Genomic DNA, 20,599 nt, shown 5'->3' with positions numbered 1-20,599 from the left:
GTAGTCCCAGGAATAAATCTCAACCTCTGTCTCTCTGTCTCTTTTTCTCTCTCTCTCTCTCTCCTTCCCTCTCTCCATTCCTTTCTCCCCCTGTCCCTCCCTATCTCATCCATCAAATCCCTCCATATTCCTAGTCCCTTCCTCTGTGCTTGAGGACCATCTCCTCCCATTCCCAGCTGGGCCCCAGTCCTTACTCACCCCAGTAGAGGATGATGTCCTGGTGTCCTAGACTGCTGTGCTTCACTCGGCAACTCAGGCCAGTCTCCTCCCCAGCCATCACATCCAGGGTTACTCGGAGATACCATGTCCCATCAGCATTGGGCACAATATCACCTTGCTGAGTGCCAGGCTGCTTCTGCTCGCCCCTCATCCACATCACCCACACGGGTTTTGGGTAGAATCCTGAGACATGGCACACCAGCAGCACATGGCCAGGCCCAGGACTGGGGTCACTGGACAGCCAGGCCTCGGGCTTCACTGGGGCAGGAAGAGGCAGGGAGAATGTCAGAATGTGACTCTGATCTAGAGCATAGGCATTCAGAAACCCACAAGTTTGGACAGTGACCTCTTCTACTCCTACGGGAACCAAATCATTTATTGATTAAGCCCCTCTCTCCTTAGGTACCTCCTACTCTTGAATTCAAAGAAGGTGGCAGGACGTGAAATAGAAAAGTCCTGTGAAGAGAAAAGAACTAACTTTGCCTCTGTAGTTCGGCCTTCCCTGCATCGAGGACACCAAGGAGATACCGAGGGCAGGTTTCTGAGAGGAGCGTCTCTATGATACCCCAGATGCCTTGGTACTGAGTAACGAGTGCACAGAACTGCTGTGCCCTGCTGCCTCCCTCTGGGGCAGGTGCACATGAATGATTCTTAATGCTCACGAAATCCAGTCCTCCTAAAGCTCCCCTCAAAAAGCTTCCTATGGACTTCCCAGAATGCATCTCACAGCCTGCTATGCCCTGGATCACAAAGGGGTCTGGATACAAGGAAAACAGGGACAAAGTTACTAAAAAGCAAACAAGAAAGAAAGGTACGGGGAAAGGACATGGGGCTTTGGATTTGGGGGGTGGGAGAAAGGTCTGAGATATGAGGTGACTCAAAAACCAATTGCAGTATTCAGAGCCTTTTCAGAAAGAAGAGGATTGGGGAGAGGTATGCATGTCGTAAATGGTGGGGATGACCTGCTGTAAGGCTGTAGGGTGGGCATGAGGGGAGAAGGGGAGCAGCATGTGATGGAATCAGGAGAACAGCATTCCAGGGTGAAGGGGAGAGTTACATTGAAAGAAGGGATCAGGGAGGAGATGCTTGAGGAGACGGATTGGAGGAGGAGGAAGTCACATTTCAGTTCACTCAGGCACAGAATGGAGAAGTGAGGGCCTTGTCCTTGGGGTTAGAGAGAAGCCAGTTATGCACAAACAAACCAGGAGACGGTTACAAAGGGGGACCTTCATTTATCACACAGGAGTGCAAGAAACAGGAAGAATCTGGGATACTTGGTGGAGGTGTGGAGTCAGAGTTGGAGACTACTCTGGAGAAGTGTGTGCATGCAGTTGGGTAAAGTGGGAGGGCGGGACCAAGATCCAAGAGAGTAATAGCCTTAACCAGGAGAGAGAAAAACCATTGAGAATATCCCCGGAGCAGAGGACCGTACTCACATTCAACCTGGAATTTACTGACATAGTCCTGCACTTTCGTGGTGAATCCAATGAAGTAGGCTCGGAATAGGTCCTCCAGCTCAATCATATCCTCATCACTGAAGTTGCCCTTGGACCAGGGCTTCAGGAAAATGGCAGTGCCCGAGTCACTGTCCCAGCGATGAATCTGAAAATCATCCAACCAGCCTGAGGCTTGATTTTGTGCCCAGGTGCTCTTGGCAAAGGTCAAAATCTGGATAACATGGTAAGAGGTTGGCCCCTGGAAGGCTGTGGGTGGTGGAAGGATAAGAAGAGTGAGGAGAAAGAGAGAATCAGGATGAAATGATAAAGAACCCAGAGCCTAAGACATTTGCCTGCCCCAAGGCTTCTAGCTCCATCCCCAACCTCCAGAATTGGGGGGGGGCGGTGCTGGAGACAGGAGGGCCCTGACCCTTAGTGATAGGTGCAGCATGCTTTCATCCAGACCCCCTGCACCTGTTCTGGGAGCTGCCGGAGTTACTCTTACCGTCCTCATTGTCACCACCTGGGATGATAACTGCTAGCAATAGAAGTGGCAGAAGCAGCATTTCATTGGGAAGTAGAACTTCTGACCTTCAGAGCTGGTGTTTGATCTCTAATTTCAGCAAACCTTTTTCGCAGTACTCTATTGTGGCTTCCTCTCTCTTCCAACTGACAAATCTCTTCCTCACCCACACTGCACGTCACAGAAATACTGTGTCTTCTACAGCTCTGTGCTCCCACTCTGACTCTCATTTCCGCTCCAGCCCTTGACTTGTAGATTTTTTTTAATGTCTCTGGCGTCCAGCTGTTCTCCTTGACCTTAGCTTCCTTCATATTTATTACTTCAGAAAAGCTCCCGTGTGGTGTTAAAAGGTTATTTCACCTCCCCAATCCTTTATTTCCACATCTGTTAAATAAGAGGGTAATATTAAACAATTGCTCTGCTTCCAGTCTCTTTTAATCTAGAAGAATTCCTTTGGTTTATACACCCAACTGGACCTCCCTCCTCACTGCCCCTTTCCTCTGGCACTTTGTCATTACCTCTTCCCAAAGTTCTCAATGGCCCTTCTTTCTTATCTCATCCCTCTTACCTGGTCTCTCTAACCCACATATAGTTTCTGAGTGTGGGTGTGTGTTGACAATCATTTACATGCAGGCAAAGCATTTAAATCACTGCTTTAGTTTATTTGATTCTGGGACCCAAATGCCAGAATTAAATATGATAAATACTGCAGTTTATATTCTGAGCAAAATTCTCCTACACCATAGCAATTTTTGAAGTTGAAAATTACATTTGCTACTGGTATATGAACTTCTTTTCAGTAGTTCTCGACCTTTGGGGCTTTCAGTAACAAATCTTCATGAGACAAGTAAAACTTCAGGAGTTATGTGTGGCTCCAGCCCAAGTCAAAGATAATTTTTGTTGTAGGTGGTAGGACCTCCTTCTTCTTTTGTATTATTTTATAATCTCGATCTACATTTTGGTCTTTCCTATCACCAAATAAAGCACTGCTAGGTGAGCAAGTAGCCTGGCATTTTTTCACCAAAAGTTCAGAGATGTTTGTCCTAAGATGTTACCTCTTATCTTCTCTTGGGATGCCCTTTGCATGTTTTAGCAATATATTTAGCATTCACTGAGTGAAACAATTGGACTCTAAGCAATATGTTAGCATTAAGGAAAATTCTTGGATTTCTCCACTCAGGAAAAAAATTCCAAATTTGCAGCTATGTATCATCTAGCAGAAATGTGATAGTAAAACATCTTAAGTGTAAGAGGTTTTCACTAATTGATCCTATTTACATAGATAAGAAAATGCAAAATGTGTAATGTAACATTCTTTATTCCTGGAAACAAATCAGAATAGACTTCATTTAAGATTATCACTGAATAATTGTAAGCTCCAGAATAACTCTCCAAATTCCAAAATATTTAAGTTTGAACAATATTCCCAGAATCCAGTATATAATATAATCTAAGCCATTTTTTGTGTAACAGCCACAGACAACAGCAGAGACATAATATTAACTGCCTGTACATCATGACATTGTATCATTTGTCTTTTCTTTGTAAGTTTTGAGTTTGGGATAGGACAGCCAAGATTCAGTTTATACAATGTACTGTACAGTCACTGGCAAGAACAAATTTTAACAACTTGGTGATATGCAGCCATAATGAGTAGCTTAATTCTCTCACACAGCAAATACAGCACTGCCAGTGTGTGGCAGCAAAAGAGGGGTTGTGCAGGTAGCCTTGGAAAGAATACCAAATGGATCAGTGTGAGTGCCCACACTACCTTGGTGTACATTCACAGAGAGACATGATCTGAGAATTGAAAAGTACCAGAGAAAGGGAGATTCTGAGAACTCCAGCCCCCATTTCAGGGAGTCCGACAATGGAAAAGTACACTTGTGCTCTTCATACCATTGTTGCCATCACCATTATTATCCCCTGCTTGGCTGAAACTTGACTAAAGGTACTGAAACACTCACTGGGACATGAAGATGATAGCCAGGAAGAGGGGCACTCAGAACTTAATTTTTACACAAGCCACTCTGCACTAAAACTATAAAGACTCCTCTCTCAATGGCCCATGCCGCCAAAACAAAAGCCTGGGTGGTAGAGTTGGAGTGCCGGCGCGGCCCAGAGACTCCGCCGCTCCAAGTTAGCCTGCGGTGGCACGAGCTTGAACGCATCCCGCAGTTGGTGGACAGCCAGTTGGTCTCAGTGAAGGAGTTTGGGTGTTTCTCATGAAGTGCCACTGATCCCTATGAGAAATATGTTTGTAGTGCTCCATGCCTGCTCAGAGAGTCCAAGAACTGCTAAAAACTGATGGGGAAGATGGCGGAAGAGGAAGACGCGGAGATCACCTTCCTCCCCACAGATACATCAGAAATACGTCTACACGTGGAACAACTCCTACAGAACACCTACTGTACTCTGACAGAAGACCTCAGACCCCCCAAAAGGCAAGAAACTCCCCACGTACCTGGGTAGGGCAAAAGAAAAAAGAATAAACAGACACAAAAGAATAGGGATGGGACCAGCACCAGCGGGAGGGAGCTGTGAAGGAGGAAAGGTTTCCACACACTAGAAGCCCCTTCGCAGGCGGAGACTGCGGGTGGTGGAGCAGGTGAGCTTCGGAGCCCCTGAGGAGAGCGCAGCCACCAGGGTGTGGAGGGCAAAGCGGAGAGATTCCCGCACAGAGGAGCGGTGCCGACCAGCACTCACCAGCCCAAGAGGCTTGTCTGCTCACCCGCCGGGGCAGGTAGGGCAGGGAGCTGAGGCTCGGGCTTCGGTTGGAGCGCACAGGGAGAGGACTGGGGTTGGCGGCGTGAACACAGCCTGAAGGGGGTTAGTGCACCACGGCTGGCCAGGAGGGAGTCCGGGGAAAATTCTGGACCTGCCGAAGGGGCAAGAGACTTTTTGTTTCCTGGTGCGCGAGGAGAGGGGATTAAGAGCGCTGCTTAAAGGACCTCCAGAGACGGGCACAAGCCGCGGCTAATAGCGCGGACCCCAGACACGGGCATGAGATGCTGAGACTGCTGCTGCCACCACCAAGAAGCCTGTGTGCGAGCACAGGTCACTCTCCACACCTCCCTTCCGGGGAGGCTGTGCAGCCCGCCACTACCAGGGTCCCGGGATCCAGGGACAACTTCCCCGGGAGAACGCACGGCGCGCCTCAGGCTGGTGCAACGTCACACTGGCATCTGCCGCCGCAGGCTCGCCCCGCATTCCGTGCCCCTCCTTCCCCCCGGCCTGAGTGAGCCAGAGCCCCCGAATAAGCTGCTCCTTTAACCCCGTCCTGTCTGAGCAAAGAACAGACGCCCTCAGGCGACCTACACGCAGAGGCGGGGCCAAATCCAAAGCTGAGCCCCGGGAGCTCTGTGAACAAAGAAGACAAAGGGAAATCCCTCCCAGCAGCCTCAGAAGCAGCGGATTATCTCCAAAATCAACTTGATGTACCCTGCATCTGTGGAATACCTGAATACACAACGAATCACCCCAAATTGAAGAGGTGGACTTTGGGAGCAAGATTTATTATTTTTTCCCCTTTTCCTCTTTATGGGAGTGTGTATGTGTATGCTTCTGTGTGAGATTTTGTCTGTATAGCTTTGCTTTCACCATTTGTCCTAGGGTTCTATCCATCCATTTTATTTGTTCTTGTTGTTGCTGTTTTTACTTTTTAAAAACATTTTTTTCTTAATAATTATTTTTTATGTTAATAAATTTATTTTATTTTATCCTCTTCCATTCTTTCTTTCTTTCTACTTTTTCTCCCTTTTATTCTGAGCCATATGGATGAAAGGCTCTTGGTGCTTCAGCCAGGAGTCAGTGCTGTGCCTCTGAGGTGGGAGAGCCAACATCACGACACTGGTCCACAAGAGACCTCCGAGCTCCACTAATATCAAATGGCGAAAATCTCCCAGAGATCTCCATCTCAACGCCAAGACCCAGCTTCACTCAACGACCAGCAAGCTACAGTGCTGGACACCCTATGCCAAACAACTAGCAAGACAGGAACACAGCCCCACCCATTAGCAGAGAGACTGCCTAAAATCATAATAAGTCCACAGACACCACAAAACACACCACCAGATGTGGACCTGCCCACCAGAAAGACAAGAACCAGCCTCATCCACCAGAACACAGGCACTAGTCCCCTCCACCAGGAAGCCTACACAACCCACTGAACCAACTTTATCCACTGGGGACAGACACCAAAAACAGTGGGAACTATGAAACTGCAGCCGGACAAAAGGAGACCCCAAACACAGTAAGATAAGCAAAATGAGAAGACAGAAAAACACACAGCAGATGAAGGAGCAAGATAAAAACCCACCAGACCTAACAAATGAAGAGGAAATAAGCAGTCTACCTGAAAAAGAATTCAGAATAGTGATAGTAAAGATGATCCAAAATCTTGGAAATTCAATAGAGAAAATGCAAGAAACATTTAACAAGAACCTAGAAGAACTAAAGATGAAACAAGCAACAATGAACAATACAATAAATGAAAATAAAAATACTCTAGAAGGGATCAATAGCACAATGACTGAGGCAGAAAAATGGATAAGTGACCTGGAAGATAAAATAGTGGAAATAACTACTGCAGAGCAGAATAAAGAAAAAAGAATGAAAAGAACAGAGGACAGTCTCAGAGACCTCTGGGACAACATTAAACGCACCAACATTCGAATTATAGGAGTTGCAGAAGAAGAAGAGAAAAAGAAAGGGACTGAGAAAATATTTGAAGAGATTATAGTTGAAAACTTCCCTAGTATGGGAAAGGAAATAGTTAATCAAGTCCAGGAAGCACATAGAGTCCCATACAGGATAAATCTAAGGAGAAACACGCCAAGACACATATTAATCAAACTGTAAAAAATTAAATACAAAGAAAATATATTAAAAGCAGCAAGGGAAAAACAACAAATAACACACAAGGGAATCCCCATAAGGTTAACAGCTGATCTTTCAGCAGAAACACTGCAAACCAGAAGGGACTGGCAGGACATATTTAAAGTGATGAAGGAGAAAAACCTACAAGCAAGATTACTCTTCCCAGCAAGGATCTCATTCAGATTTGATGGAGAAATTAAAATCTTTACAGACAAGCAAAAGCTGAGAGAGTTCAGCACCACCAAACCAGCTTTACAACAAATGCTAAAGGAATTTCTCAAGTCAAGAAACACAAGGAAAGGAAAAGACCTACAATAATGAACCCAAAACAATTAAGAAAACTGGAATAGGAACACACATATCGATAATTACCTTTAATGTAAACGGACTAAATGCTCCCACCAAAAGACACAGATTGGCTGAATGGATACAAAAACAAGACCCATATATATGCTGTCTACAAGAGACCCGCTTCAGACCTAGAGACACATACAGACTGAAAGTAAGGGGATGGAAAAAGATATTCCATGCAAATGGAAACCAAAAGAAAGCTGGAGTAGCAATTCTCATATCACACAAAATAGACTTTAAAATAAAGACTACTAGAAGAGACAAAGAAGGACACTACATAATGATCAAGGGATCGATCCAAGAAGAAGATATAACAATTGTAAATATTTATGCACCCAACATAGGAGCACCTCAATACATAAGGCAAATACTAAAAGCCATAAAAGGAGAAATCGACAGTAACACACTCATAGTAGGGGACTTTAACACCCCACTTTCACCAATGGACAGATCATCCAAAATGAAAATAAATAAGGAAACACAAGCTTTAAATGATACATTAAACAAAATGGACTTAATTGATATTTATAGGACATTCCATCCAAAAACAACAGAATACACATTTTCCTCAAGTGCTCATGGAACATTCTCCAGGATAGATCATATCTTGGGTCACAAATCAAGCCTTGGTAAATTTAAGAAAATTGAAATTATATCAAGTATCTTTTCTGACCACAATGCTATGAGACTAGATATCAATTACAGGAAAATACCTGTAAAAAATACAAACACATGGAGGCTAAACAATACTACTTAATAACGAAGTGATCACTGAAGAAATCAAAGAGGAAATTAAAAAATACCTAGAAACAAATGACAATGGAGACACAACGACCCAAAACCTATGGGATGCAGCAAAAGCAATTCTAAGAGGGAAGTTTATAGCAATACAATCCCACCGTAAGAAACAGGAAACATCTAGAATAAACAACCTAACCTTGCACCTAAAGCAATTAGAGAAAGAAGAACAAAAACATCCCAAAGTTAGCAGAAGGAAAGAAATCATAAAAATCAGATCACAAATAAATGAAAAAGAAAAGAAGGAAACGATAGCAAAGATCAACCAAACTACAAGCTGGTTCATTGAGAAGATAAACAAAATTGATAAACCATTAGCCAGACTCATCAAGAAAAAAAGGGAGAAGACTCAAATCAATAGAATTAGAAATGAAAAAGGAGAAGTAAAAACTGACACTGCAGAAATACAAAAGATCATGAGAGATTACTATAAGCAACTCTATGCGAATAAAATGCACAACCTGGAAGAAATGGACAAATTCTTAGAAATGCACAACCTGCCAAGACTGAATCAGGAAGAAATAGAAAATATGAACAGCCCAATCACAAGCACTGAAATTGAAACTGTGATAAAAAATCTTCCAACAAACAAAAGCCCAGGACCAGATGGCTTCACAGGCGAATTCTATCAAGCATTTAGAGAAGAGCTAACACCTATCCTTCTCAAACTCTTCCAAAATATAGCAGAGGGAGGAACACTCCCAAACTCATTCTACGAGGCCACCATCACCTTGATACCAAAAACAGACAAGGATGTCACAAAGAAAGAAAACTACAGGCCAATATCACTGATGAACATAGATGCAAAAATCCTCAACACAATACTAGCAAACAGAATCCAACAGTACATTAAAAGGATCATACACCATGATCAAGTGGGGTTTATTCCAGGAATGCAAGGATTCTTCAATATATGCAAATCAATCAACGTGATACACCATATTAACAAATTGAAGGAGAAAAACCATATGATCATCTCAATAGATGCAGAGAAAGCTTTCGACAAAATTCAACACCCATTTATGATAAAAACCCTACAGAAAGTACGCATAGAGGGAACTTTCCTCAACATAATAAAGGCCATATATGACAAACCCACAGCCAGCATCGTCCTCAATGGTGAAAAACTGAAACCATTTCAACTAAGTTCAGGAACAAGACAAGGTTGCCCACTCTCACCACTCTTATTCAACCTAGTTTTGGAAGTTTTAGCCACAGCAATCAGAGAAGAAAAGGAAATAAAAGGAATCCAAATTGGAAAAGAAGAAGTAAAGCTGTCCCTGTTTGCAGATGACATGATACTATACATAGAGAATCCTAAAGATGCTACCAGAAAACTACTAGAGTTAATCAATGAATTTGGTAAAGTTGCAGGATACAAAATTAATGCACAGAAGTCTCTGGCATTCCTATATACTAATGATGAAAAATCTGAAAGTGAAATCAAGGAAACACTCCCATTTACCATTGCAACAAAAAGAATAAAATATCTAGAAATAAACCTACCTAAGGAGACAAAAGACCTGTATGCAGAAAATTATAAGACACTGATGAAAGAAATTAAAGATGATACAAATAGATGGAGAGATGTACCATGTTCTTGGATTGGAAGAATCAACATTGTGAAAATGACTCTACTACCCAAAGCAATCTACAGATTCAATGCAATCCCTATCAAACTATCACTGGCATTTTTCACAGAACTAGAACAAAAAATTTCACAGTTTGTATGGAAACACAAAAGACCCCGAATAGCCAAAGCAATCTTGAGAACGCAAAATGGAGCTGGAGGAATCAAGCTCCCTGACTTCAGACTATACTACAAAGCTCCGGTAATCAAGACAGTGTGGTACTGGCACAAAAACAGAAAGATAGATCAATGGAACAGGATAGAAAGCACAGAGTTAAACCCACGGACATATGGTCACCTTATCTTTGATAAAGGAGGCAGGAATGTACAGTGGAGAAAGGACAGCCTCTTCAATAGTGGTGCTGGGAAAACTGGACAGGGACATGTAAAAGTATGAGAGTAGATCACTCCCTAACACCATATACAAAAATAAGCTCAAAATGGATTAAAGACCTAAATGTAAGGCCAGACACTATCAAACTCTTAGAGGAAAACATAGGCAGAACACTCTATGACATAAATCACAGCAAGATCCTTTTGGACCCACCTCCTAGAGAAATGGAAATAAAGACAAAAATAAACACATGGGACCTAATGAAACTTAAAAGCTTTTGCACAGCAAAGGAAACCATAAACAAGACCAAAAGACAACCCTCAGAATGGGAGAAAATATTTGCAAATGAAGCAACTGACAAAGGATTAATCTCCAAAATTTATAAGCAGCTCATGCAGCTCAATAACAAAAAAACAAACAACCCAATCCAAAAATGGGCAGAAGACCTAAATAGACATTTCTCCACAGAAGATATACAGACTGCCAACAAACACATGAAAGGATGCTCAACATCTTTACTCATTAGAGAAATGCAAATCAAAACTACAATGAGATATCATCTCACACCAGTCAGAATGGCCCTCATCAAAAAATCTAGAAACAATAAATGCCGGAGAGGGTGTGGAAAAAAGGGAACACTCTTGCACTGCTGGTGGGAATCTGAATTGGTACAGCCGCTATGGAGAACGGTATGGAGGTTCCTTAAAAAACTACAAATAGAACTACCATATGACCCAGCAATCCCACTACTGGGCATATACCCTGAGAAAACCATAATTCAAAAAGAGACATGTACCAAAATGTTCATAGCAGCCCTATTTACAATAGCCCGGAGGTGGAAACAACCTAAGTGTCCATCATCGGATGAATGGATAAAGAAGATGTGGCACGTATATACAATGGAATATTACTCAGCCATAAAAAGAAATGAAATTGAGCTATTTGTAATGAGGTGGATAGACCTAGAGTCTGTCATACAGAGTGAAGTAAGTCAAAAAGAGAAAGACAAATACTGTATGCTAACACATATATATGGAATTTAAGAAAAAAAAATGTCATGAAGAACATAGGGGTAAGACAGGAATAAAGACACAGACCTACTAGAGAATGGACTTGAGGATATGGGGAGGGGGAAGGGTAAGCTGTGACAAAGTGAAAGAGCGGCATGGACATATATACACTACCAAACGTAAGGTAGATAGCTAGTGGGAAGCAGCCGCATAGCACAGGGAGATCAGCTCGGTGCTTTGTGACCGCCTGGAGGGGTGGGATAGGGAGGGTGGGAGGGAGACGCAAAAGGGAGGGGATATGGAAACATATGTATATGTATAACTGATTAAATTTGTTATAAAGCAAAAAAAAAAAAAAGAAACACAAGAGAAGGAAAAGACCTACAATAATGAACCCAAAACAACTAAGAAAACGGGAATAGGAACATACATATCGATAATTACCTTAAATGTAAACGGACTAAATGCTCCCACCAAAAGACACAGATTGGCTGAATGGATACAAAAACAAGACCCATATATATGCTGTCTACAAGAGACCCACGTCAGACCTAGAGACACATACAGACTGAAAGTAAGGGGATGGAAAAAGATATTCCATGCAAATGGAAATCAAAAGAAAGCTGGAGTATCAATTCTCATATCAGACAAAATACACTTTAAAATGCAGACTATTAGAAGAGACAAAGAAGGACACTACATAATGATCAAGGGATTGATCGAAGAAGAAGGTATAACAACTGTAAATATTTATGCACCCAACATAGGAGCATCTCAATACATAAGGCAAATACTAACAGCCATAATAGGGAAAATCAACAGTAACACATTCATATTAGGGGATTTTAACACCCCACTTTCACAAATGGACAGATCATCCAAAATAAAGATGAATAAGGAAACACAAGCTTTAAATGATACATTAAACAAGATGGACTTAATTGATATTTATAGGACATTCCATCCAAAAAGAACAGAATACACATTTTTCTCAAGTACTCATGGAACATTCTCCAGGATAGATCATATCTTGGGTCACAAATCAAGCCTTGGTAAATTTAAGAAAATTGAAATTGTATCAAGTATCTTTTCGAACCACAGAGTTATGAGACTAGATATCAATTACAGGAAGATACCTGTAAAAAATACAAACACATGGAGGCTAACCAATACACAACTTAATAACGAAGTGATCACCGAAGAAATCAAAGAGGAAATTAAAAAATACCTAAAAACAAATGACAATGGAGACATGACGACCCTAAACATATGGGATGCAGCAAAGGCAGTTCTAGGAGGGAAGTTTATAGCAATACAATCCTACCTTAAGAAACAGGAAACATCTCGAATAAACAACCTAACCTTGCACCTAAAGCAATTAGAGAAAGAAGAACAAAGAAACAAAAAAAACCAAAGTTATCAGAAGGAAAGAAATCATAAAAATCAGATCAGAAATAAATGAATAAGAAATGAAGGAAACGATAGCAAAGATCAATAAAACTAAAAGCTGGTCCTTTGAGAAGATAAACAAAATTGATAAACCATTAGCCAGACACATCAAGAAAAAAAGGGAGAAGACTCAAATCAATAGAATTAGAAATGAAAAAGGAGAGGTAACAAATGACACTGCAGAAATAAAAAAGATCATGAGACATTACTACAGGCAACTCTATGCCAATAAAATGGACAGCCTGGAAAATGGACAAATTCTTAGAAATGCACAACCTGCCAAGACTGAATCAGGAAGAAATAGAAAATATGAACAGCCCAATCACAAGCACTGAAATTGAAACTGTGATAAAAAATCTTCCAAAAAACAAAAGCCCAGGACCAGATGGCTTCACAGGCGAATTCTATCAAACATTTAGAGAAGAGCTAACACCTATCCTTCTAAAATTCTTCTAAAATATAGCAGAGGGAGGAACACTCCCAAACTCATTCCATGAGGCCACCATCACCCTGATACCAAAACGAGACAAGGATGTCACAAAGAAAGAAAACTACAGGCCAATATCACTGATGAACATAGATGCAAAAATCCTCAACACAATACTAGCACACAGAATCCAACAGCACATTAAAGGATCATACACCATGATCAAGTGGGGTTTATTCCAGGAATGCAAGGATTCTTCAATATATGCAAATCAATCAACGTGATACACCATATTAACAAACTGAGGGAGAAAAACCATATGATCCTCTCAATAGATGCAGAGAAAGCTTTCGAAAAAATTCAACACCCATTTATGATAAAAAACTCTGCAGAAAGTAGGCATAGAGGGAACTTTCCTCAACATAATAAAGGCCACATATGACAAACCCACAGCAAACATCGTCCTCAATGGTGAAAAACTGAAATCATTTCCACTAAGATCAGGAACAAGACAAGGTTGCCCACACTCACCATTCTTATTCAGCATAATTTTGGAAGTTTTAGCCACAGCAATCAGAGAAGAAAAGGAAATAAAAGGAATCCAAATTGGAAAAGAAGAAGTAAAGCTGTCACTGTTTGCAGACGACATGATACTATACATAGAGAATCCTAAAGATGCTACCAGAAAACAACTAGAGCTAAACAATGAATTTGGTAATGTAGCAGGATACAAAATTAATGCACAGAAATCTCTGGCATTCCTATACACTAATGATGAAAAATCTGAAAGTGAAATCAAGAAAACACTCCCATTTACCATTACAACAAAAAGAATAAAATACCTAGGAATAAACCTACTTAAGGAGAGAAAAGATCTGTATGCAAAAAATTATAAGACACTGATGAAAGAAATAAAAGATGATACAAATAGATGGAGAGATATACCATGTTCTTGGATTGGAAGAATCAACATTGTGAAAATGACTCTACTACCCAAAGCAATCTACAGATTCAATGCAATCCCTATCAAACTACCAATGGCATTTTTCACAGAACTAGAACAAAAAATTTCACAATTTGTATGGAAACACAAAAGACCCCGAATAGCCAAAGCAATCTTGAGAACGAAAAACAGAGCTGGAGGAATCAGGCTCCCTGACTTCAGACTATACTACAAAGCTACAGTAATCAAGACAGTATGGTACTGGCACAAAAACAGAAAGATAGATAAATGGAACAGGATAGAAAGCCCAGAGATAAACCCACGCACATATGGTCACCTTATCTTTGATAATGGAGGCAGGAATGTACAGTGGAGAAAGGACAGCCTCTTCAATAACTGGTGCTGGGAAAACTGGATAGGTACATGTAAAAGTATGAGATTAGATCACTCCCTAACACCACACACAAAAATAAGCTCAAAATGGATTAAAGACCTAAATGTAAGGCCAGACACTATCAAACTCTTAGAGGAAAACATAGGCAGAACACTCTATGACATAAATCACAGCAAGATCCTTTTGGACCCACCTCCTAGAGAAATGGAAATAAAAACAAAGATAAACAAATGGGACCTAATGAAACTCCAAAGTTTTTGCACAGCAAAGGAAACCATAAACAAGACCAAAAGACAACCCTCAGAATGGGAGAAAATATTTGCAAATGAAGCAACTGACAAAGGATTAATCTCCAAAACTTACAAGCAGCTCATGCAGTTGAATAACAAATAAACAAACAACCCAATCCAAAAATGGGCAGAAGACCTAGATATTTCTCCAAAGAAGATATACAGACTGCCAACAAACACATGAAAGAATGCTCAACATCATTAATCATTAGAGAAATGCAAATCAAAACTACAATGAGATATCATCTCACACCAGTCAGAATGGCCATGATCAAAAAATCTACAAACAATAAATGCTGGAGAGGGTGTGGAGAAAAGGGAACACTCTTGCATTGCTGGTGGGAATGTGAATTGGTACAGCCACTATGGAGAACAGTATGGAGGTTCCTTAAATAACTAAAAATAGAACTACCATATGACCCAGCAATCCCACTACTGGGCATATACCCTGAGAAAACCATAATTCAGAAAGTCATGTACCAAAATGTTCATTGCAGTTCTATTTACAATAGCCAGGACATGGAAGTAACTTAAGTGTCCATCAACAGATGAATGGATAAAGAAGATGTGGCCCATATATACAATGGAATATTACTCAGACATATAAAGAAACGAAACTGAGCTATTTGTAATGAGGTGGATGGACCTAGAGTCTGTCATACAGAGTGAAGTAAGTCAGAAAGAGAAAGACAAATACCATATGCTAACACATATATATGGAATTTAAGAAAAAAAATGTCATGAAGAACCTAGGGGCAAGACAGGAATAAAGACACGGACCTACTAGAGAATGGACTTGAGGATATGGGGAGGAGGAAGTGTAAGCTGTGACAAAGTGAGAGAGTGGCATGGACATATATACACTACCACATGTAAAATAGATAGCTAGTGGGAAGCAGCCACGTAGCACAGGGAGATCAGCTCGGTGCTTTGTGACCACCTAGAGGGGTGGGATAGGGAGGGTGGGAGGGAGACCCAAGAGGGAATATATATGGGAACATATGTATATGTATAACTGATTCACTTTGTTATAAAGCAGAAACTAACACACCATTGTAAAGCAATTGTACTCCAATAAAGATGTAAAAAAATAGAAAAACCCTGGGTGGAAACAAATATTTCAAAATACCGATTATTCCAATCAAGAGGCTCAGAAGAAAAGGTCCTGCCTTTGTTGGTGAAAAGTAGAGTGAGATGATAGGGTTGAAAATGTGAAAATTCACCTCTGATTTCCCTAAGTTCCCTACAAAAATAAATACAACAAATATCCTAAGTCTACTCCAAAAGCAAGGAAGACACACATCAGGCACAGAAGTAAGATTTCTGCAGGATGACATAGGACCTTCCACAGAAGTACAAGGCAGCGGCCCAAGTGAGCTGGTATCTAATGGTTGCCTGAGAGCTGCTACTGTGTGCAATCCTATACAGTCTGAGTGGTGGTCACAGTACCTAAGATTATTAAAATTATATACAAATGGAGCCTGGATATAAGAATTTCCTGAACAGACAAAAACGTTAAGCCATGTAAGAAAAACTAAATCCAGCTTATTTTATGAATGTAAGTGAAGCTCAACCTAGGTTATTTTTTGTAAATGGCTCTGACAATCATAAAAGAAACATAAGTCATCTTCCTAAAAATGGCCTGAGATTATCACTTTTAACCAATCCCCTGCCATCTGGAAACCTCCACTGTAATAACTAATCATTGTAAAAATTAATAACTTCCTCATTTTTTTTCTCTATAAGTCATTCTATAACTTCATGTTCCCGAGCTGTGAATTTGAAAGCTCCCAGTTTGTGAACTGTTTTTATATGTACAATAAACTCTTACTAAATATTACTTATTGATTTGGTGGTTTTAATTTTGCTATTTCTGGATTTTTGACAAGATGTTAAACTAAAGAGAGAAAACTGAAGCAAATGAGTAGCCTGTGGTATTACTTTTTTGTTTTTAGTTTGTGATTTTAACCAAGTGCTAATAGTTAACAATAGACCCAAAAATGACATGTATATTTTGACCTACTTATTTATTTATGCAAGCATTCATTTTTTTAACAAGTATTTATTGAGTGCCTACTGTTTGCATCTGCAGTAGCTCTGAACTACTTCTTCACCATTCAAATTGTCATCACCCATCCTACCTTTTCCCAAACTTGGAAGTGAGTTCACAGACTTCCTTTTAGCTTGGAAACCTTGCTTGGCTTAGTCTTGTCCAGGATCCATAGATACTTTTTTTTTTATAAATTTATTTATTTTATTTACTTATTTTTGGCTGCACTGGGTCTTCATTGCTGCTCACGGGCTTTCTCTAGTTGCAGCAAGCAGGGGCTACTCTTCATTGTGGTGTGCAGGTTTCTCATTGCGGTGGTTTCTCTTGTTGCGGAGCATGGGCTCTAGGCATGTGGGCTTCAGTAGTTGTGGCACGTGGGCTCAGTAGTTGTGGCTCGCAGGCTCCAGAGTGCAGGCTCAGCAGCTGTGGTGCATGGGCCCAGCTGCTCCACAGCATGTGGGATCTTCCCGGACCAGGGCTCGAACCCACGTCTCCTGCATTGGCAGGCGGGCTCTCAATCACTGTGCCACCAGGGAAGCCCCAGGATCCATAGATTCTTAAGTGTTGGGGAAAACCTCAAAGTTGATCTGTAAGGGACATCTTTTCAGTGAAAATTTACCTGCTTCCCCAGTTACTTGGACACGGAGAGATTTAAACTTCTGAGACAGACTGATTGGCAAACCCACTGCATTTTTGCCTTATTGACCATTCAATCCAAACTGGATGATTTGGGGTTTCAGTTTGTTTTTTTATATGACATTGTCCCTGTGCATTTACTTTTCTTCTTGCTGTTCTCTATCTTTTGAGAGTGCATAGAGTGAGGTCCCTATGATCCTTATAGCTGAATAACAGATACACATTCAGGTAGATCTGGATTTCAAATTGTAGTATCACATTCTATTTTATCATTTGCTTGCATCTGCTATTGATGAGGAAACTTCTGCCAGTCTATTTGTTACTACTTTGCAGGCAATTTTTTCTCTCTAAAGGTTTTCCATCCTTTCTTCCACTCTTTTATAATGGAACAGCTTAGACTGTGGAGTTTCATATTATAGTGTGAGTATCTCATAATTGCTTATTCATTTTTTTTACTGAGGTGAAACATAACAAAAAAATTAACCATTTTAAAGTGTACAATTCAGTGGCATTTAGTACATTACTATGTTGTGCAACCACCAGCTCTAACAACTTCCACAACATTTTTATCACCCCCAAAATATCCCATACCCATTAAGTAATCATCACCTTCCATTTCTCCTTCACCTAAGACCCCTACTAGCCAATAATCTTCTTTCTGGATTTACCTATTTGGAATACTTCATATAAATGGAATCATGCATTGTGTGTCCTTTAGTGTCTGGTTTCTTTCACTTAGCAAATGGTTTTGGGGGTACATCAAGGTTGCATTATGTATTACTCCTTCATTCCTTTTTTGGCTGAATAATAGTCCATTGTAAGTATATGCCACGTTTTGTTTATTCATTCATTAATGAAAGGACATTTGTGTGTTTTCTTCTATTTACTATTCACTATTGTGAATAGTGCTTCTATGTACGTCCATGTACAAATATTTGTTTGAACATCTATATTCAACCATCATGGGTGTTATACCTAGAAGTGGAATTGCTGAGTCAAATGGCTACCTGTGTTTAACTTTGAGTAACATCCAAACAGATTTCCATAGCACCTGTAGAGTTGTACATTCCAACAAGCAATATGTGAGGGATGGAATTCTAGATAGATAAATAGATAGATAGAGAGATAGGCACATACTATATTAGAAGTAAAAACTAGTATTTTAAAATAAATATGTATTATTAACTACTTAAAAATAAACTAATAATAGAGAATGTTTTAAATATTTTTGCATTTCTCCTTAACACTTGACTTAGTAGAAGAAAGCTATATTTTCATATCTGCTTCCAAATACAATCCGATGCAACTTTACATGTCATATAGTCTCTGGAAAACAATGTACACTAAAATATAACATCTTGATATTGTTATAAGAATAGCTTTGAACTCATGGACCCTCAGAAAGGGTTACAGAAATCCGCAGGTATCCCTGAAAACACCCTGAGAACAACTGGCCTAGATCTGGTACTTCTTTAGGGGATATGTAAAGGTATCTCATCTTCTTTCTAAGTTAGAATATTTCTAAAAAAGATACATCCTCCTAAATAACTATCTCATTACCCTGAGATAACCAAAGACAGAATAAGTACTTGATTCTTTCCATATATTTACCAGTTTTTGAGAGAATGAATTGTTTATACAGCTTCCAATGAGTTAGTTTTTGCATTATTGCATACTAATGAATTTCAGCATATTAGAAATGCTTGAATCTATCCTAACCATTGTTTTTCTTGAGGTTCAAATTGTCCCATCTGTGACATGGGATCCTTTCAAGCCAGTTGCTTATGAATTCTTTCAACATGCCTTTATCGTTGAGCTTTCCTTTACCTTCTGGCATGGCAAAGTTGTTCCAGACTCTTGTAGAAACTTCCTGCCCCGAACTAGAAATTAGCCATTTCTCCAAGGTGCTTTGCTTCCTTTTAGTGGTAAAATATTATGTGGAAGCCATAATCTGAGTCCTAAGTCTTGGTTTCTGGGCTTTTTAAGTGATCAGGACCTTTTTTTTAAAGGCTAAATATCATGATTTTATATTTATACTTTCAATTCTAGTTTAAAACTACAGAGTTTTATTCATCTGTCTCACATCAACTTCTCTTCTCCCACACAGAAAATCCTGGTTCCCAATGAATCAACAAAATTATGTATTCACCTAACCCTCCTGTACAGTATACTCTATACTATCCACCTATCCCACTATACATTGTATCTCACTGGACTATACACACATAATAGTCTTAGAATAACAATAAAAACACTACCAGCAACAATATAATTTTTGGTAATTTAAGATTTGTTTTCTTACCCTACAGTATATCCCCTGGAGACAAGCAAATTTCTATGCCTTACAGTCACTTGAAATAGGCCCTGACTTCTGGTGTGTCACAAACTTTGTAAGTGGTTAAGTTCCTTGTTGCATTTTGCTTTAGTTTTTAGGAATTGAAACTCTTGTTTGTTTGCTTTATAATGTTGTGAAATGCCTACATGCAGCAGGACATCCTGAATGCCAGAGTAATGAGCACAGCAAATCCTTTCTCCAAATATCAGTGATAATACTGGACAAAATTTTCAAAATAATCCATTTCAGAATTCTGGAAAAATGACCAAAGGCATACAACAGATTGAGAAGTGCTTATTCAAGAAGAACTACTTGAACTTCAGCAAGTACTATGAGGACAAATTAACATGGGGCTATTCTCATACTTCCCTTGACTTGGTGATGCCGTAGGCTGAGGGCCAGTAGTCTTGCTGTCACCAGAAGGGTACACCTGATTTAGAACTCCATAGAGAGACCCATGCCCAGGGAGGATGTAGAAAACAGTAGCAGTTGGTGGCAAAAATCAAAGATCAACATTACAGCTGCCTGAAATGATGGTTGAGGCAAAGAAGAGACCAAACAAAATTTAACAAAGACACCTGGGATGTGAGACAGCCATAGTGGACTTTGATAAGTTCCCACTTATTCCCAGAGGTTTGGAAGCTGCACACAAACTAAGGAGAGACCAAAAAGGACCACAGTTAACTACTTCTCCCCCACCAAACATGACGCCTCGTGCAAAGAAAAAGTAGAAGCCAGGGTAAATTTGTAAACTGCTTGAATGGTAAATGTGTGCTCCAGTCCACACATGTCCCCTCAGTAAAATATGGAAGCCTTACTCATTAAAATGTAAAGGCACTACCTCTGATTAATCTTTGGCTACCACTAAGCTGTTTTGACTTAAAAATGACTTCTAG

At 40.2% G+C, this 20,599-nt stretch overlaps 1 protein-coding gene across 5 annotated transcripts in view; it reads right to left on the bottom strand.

The window, feature by feature from the left end:
• LOC132483055 (T-cell surface glycoprotein CD1b-3-like) overlaps nt 1–20,599 on the bottom strand; it is a 70,815-nt gene that overhangs the window by 2,357 nt on the left and 47,859 nt on the right. For all 5 annotated transcript variants that reach the window (XM_060088297.1, XM_060088296.1, XM_060088300.1 and 2 more), the window contains exons 3-5: nt 1,656–1,922; nt 698–976; nt 199–477 (exon numbers count right to left, since the gene is read on the bottom strand). In XM_060088297.1, the coding sequence (XP_059944280.1) occupies nt 199–477; nt 698–976; nt 1,656–1,922 (825 nt within the window). The remainder of the gene's footprint in view (nt 1–198; nt 478–697; nt 977–1,655; nt 1,923–20,599) is intronic.

This window comes from Mesoplodon densirostris, chromosome 2 (assembly GCF_025265405.1).
Source record: "Mesoplodon densirostris isolate mMesDen1 chromosome 2, mMesDen1 primary haplotype, whole genome shotgun sequence".
Classification (NCBI taxonomy): Eukaryota; Metazoa; Chordata; class Mammalia; order Artiodactyla; family Ziphiidae; genus Mesoplodon; species Mesoplodon densirostris.
Note: the sequence above shows the minus strand (reverse complement) of the source record. Positions and strands in the feature narration are given on the sequence as shown.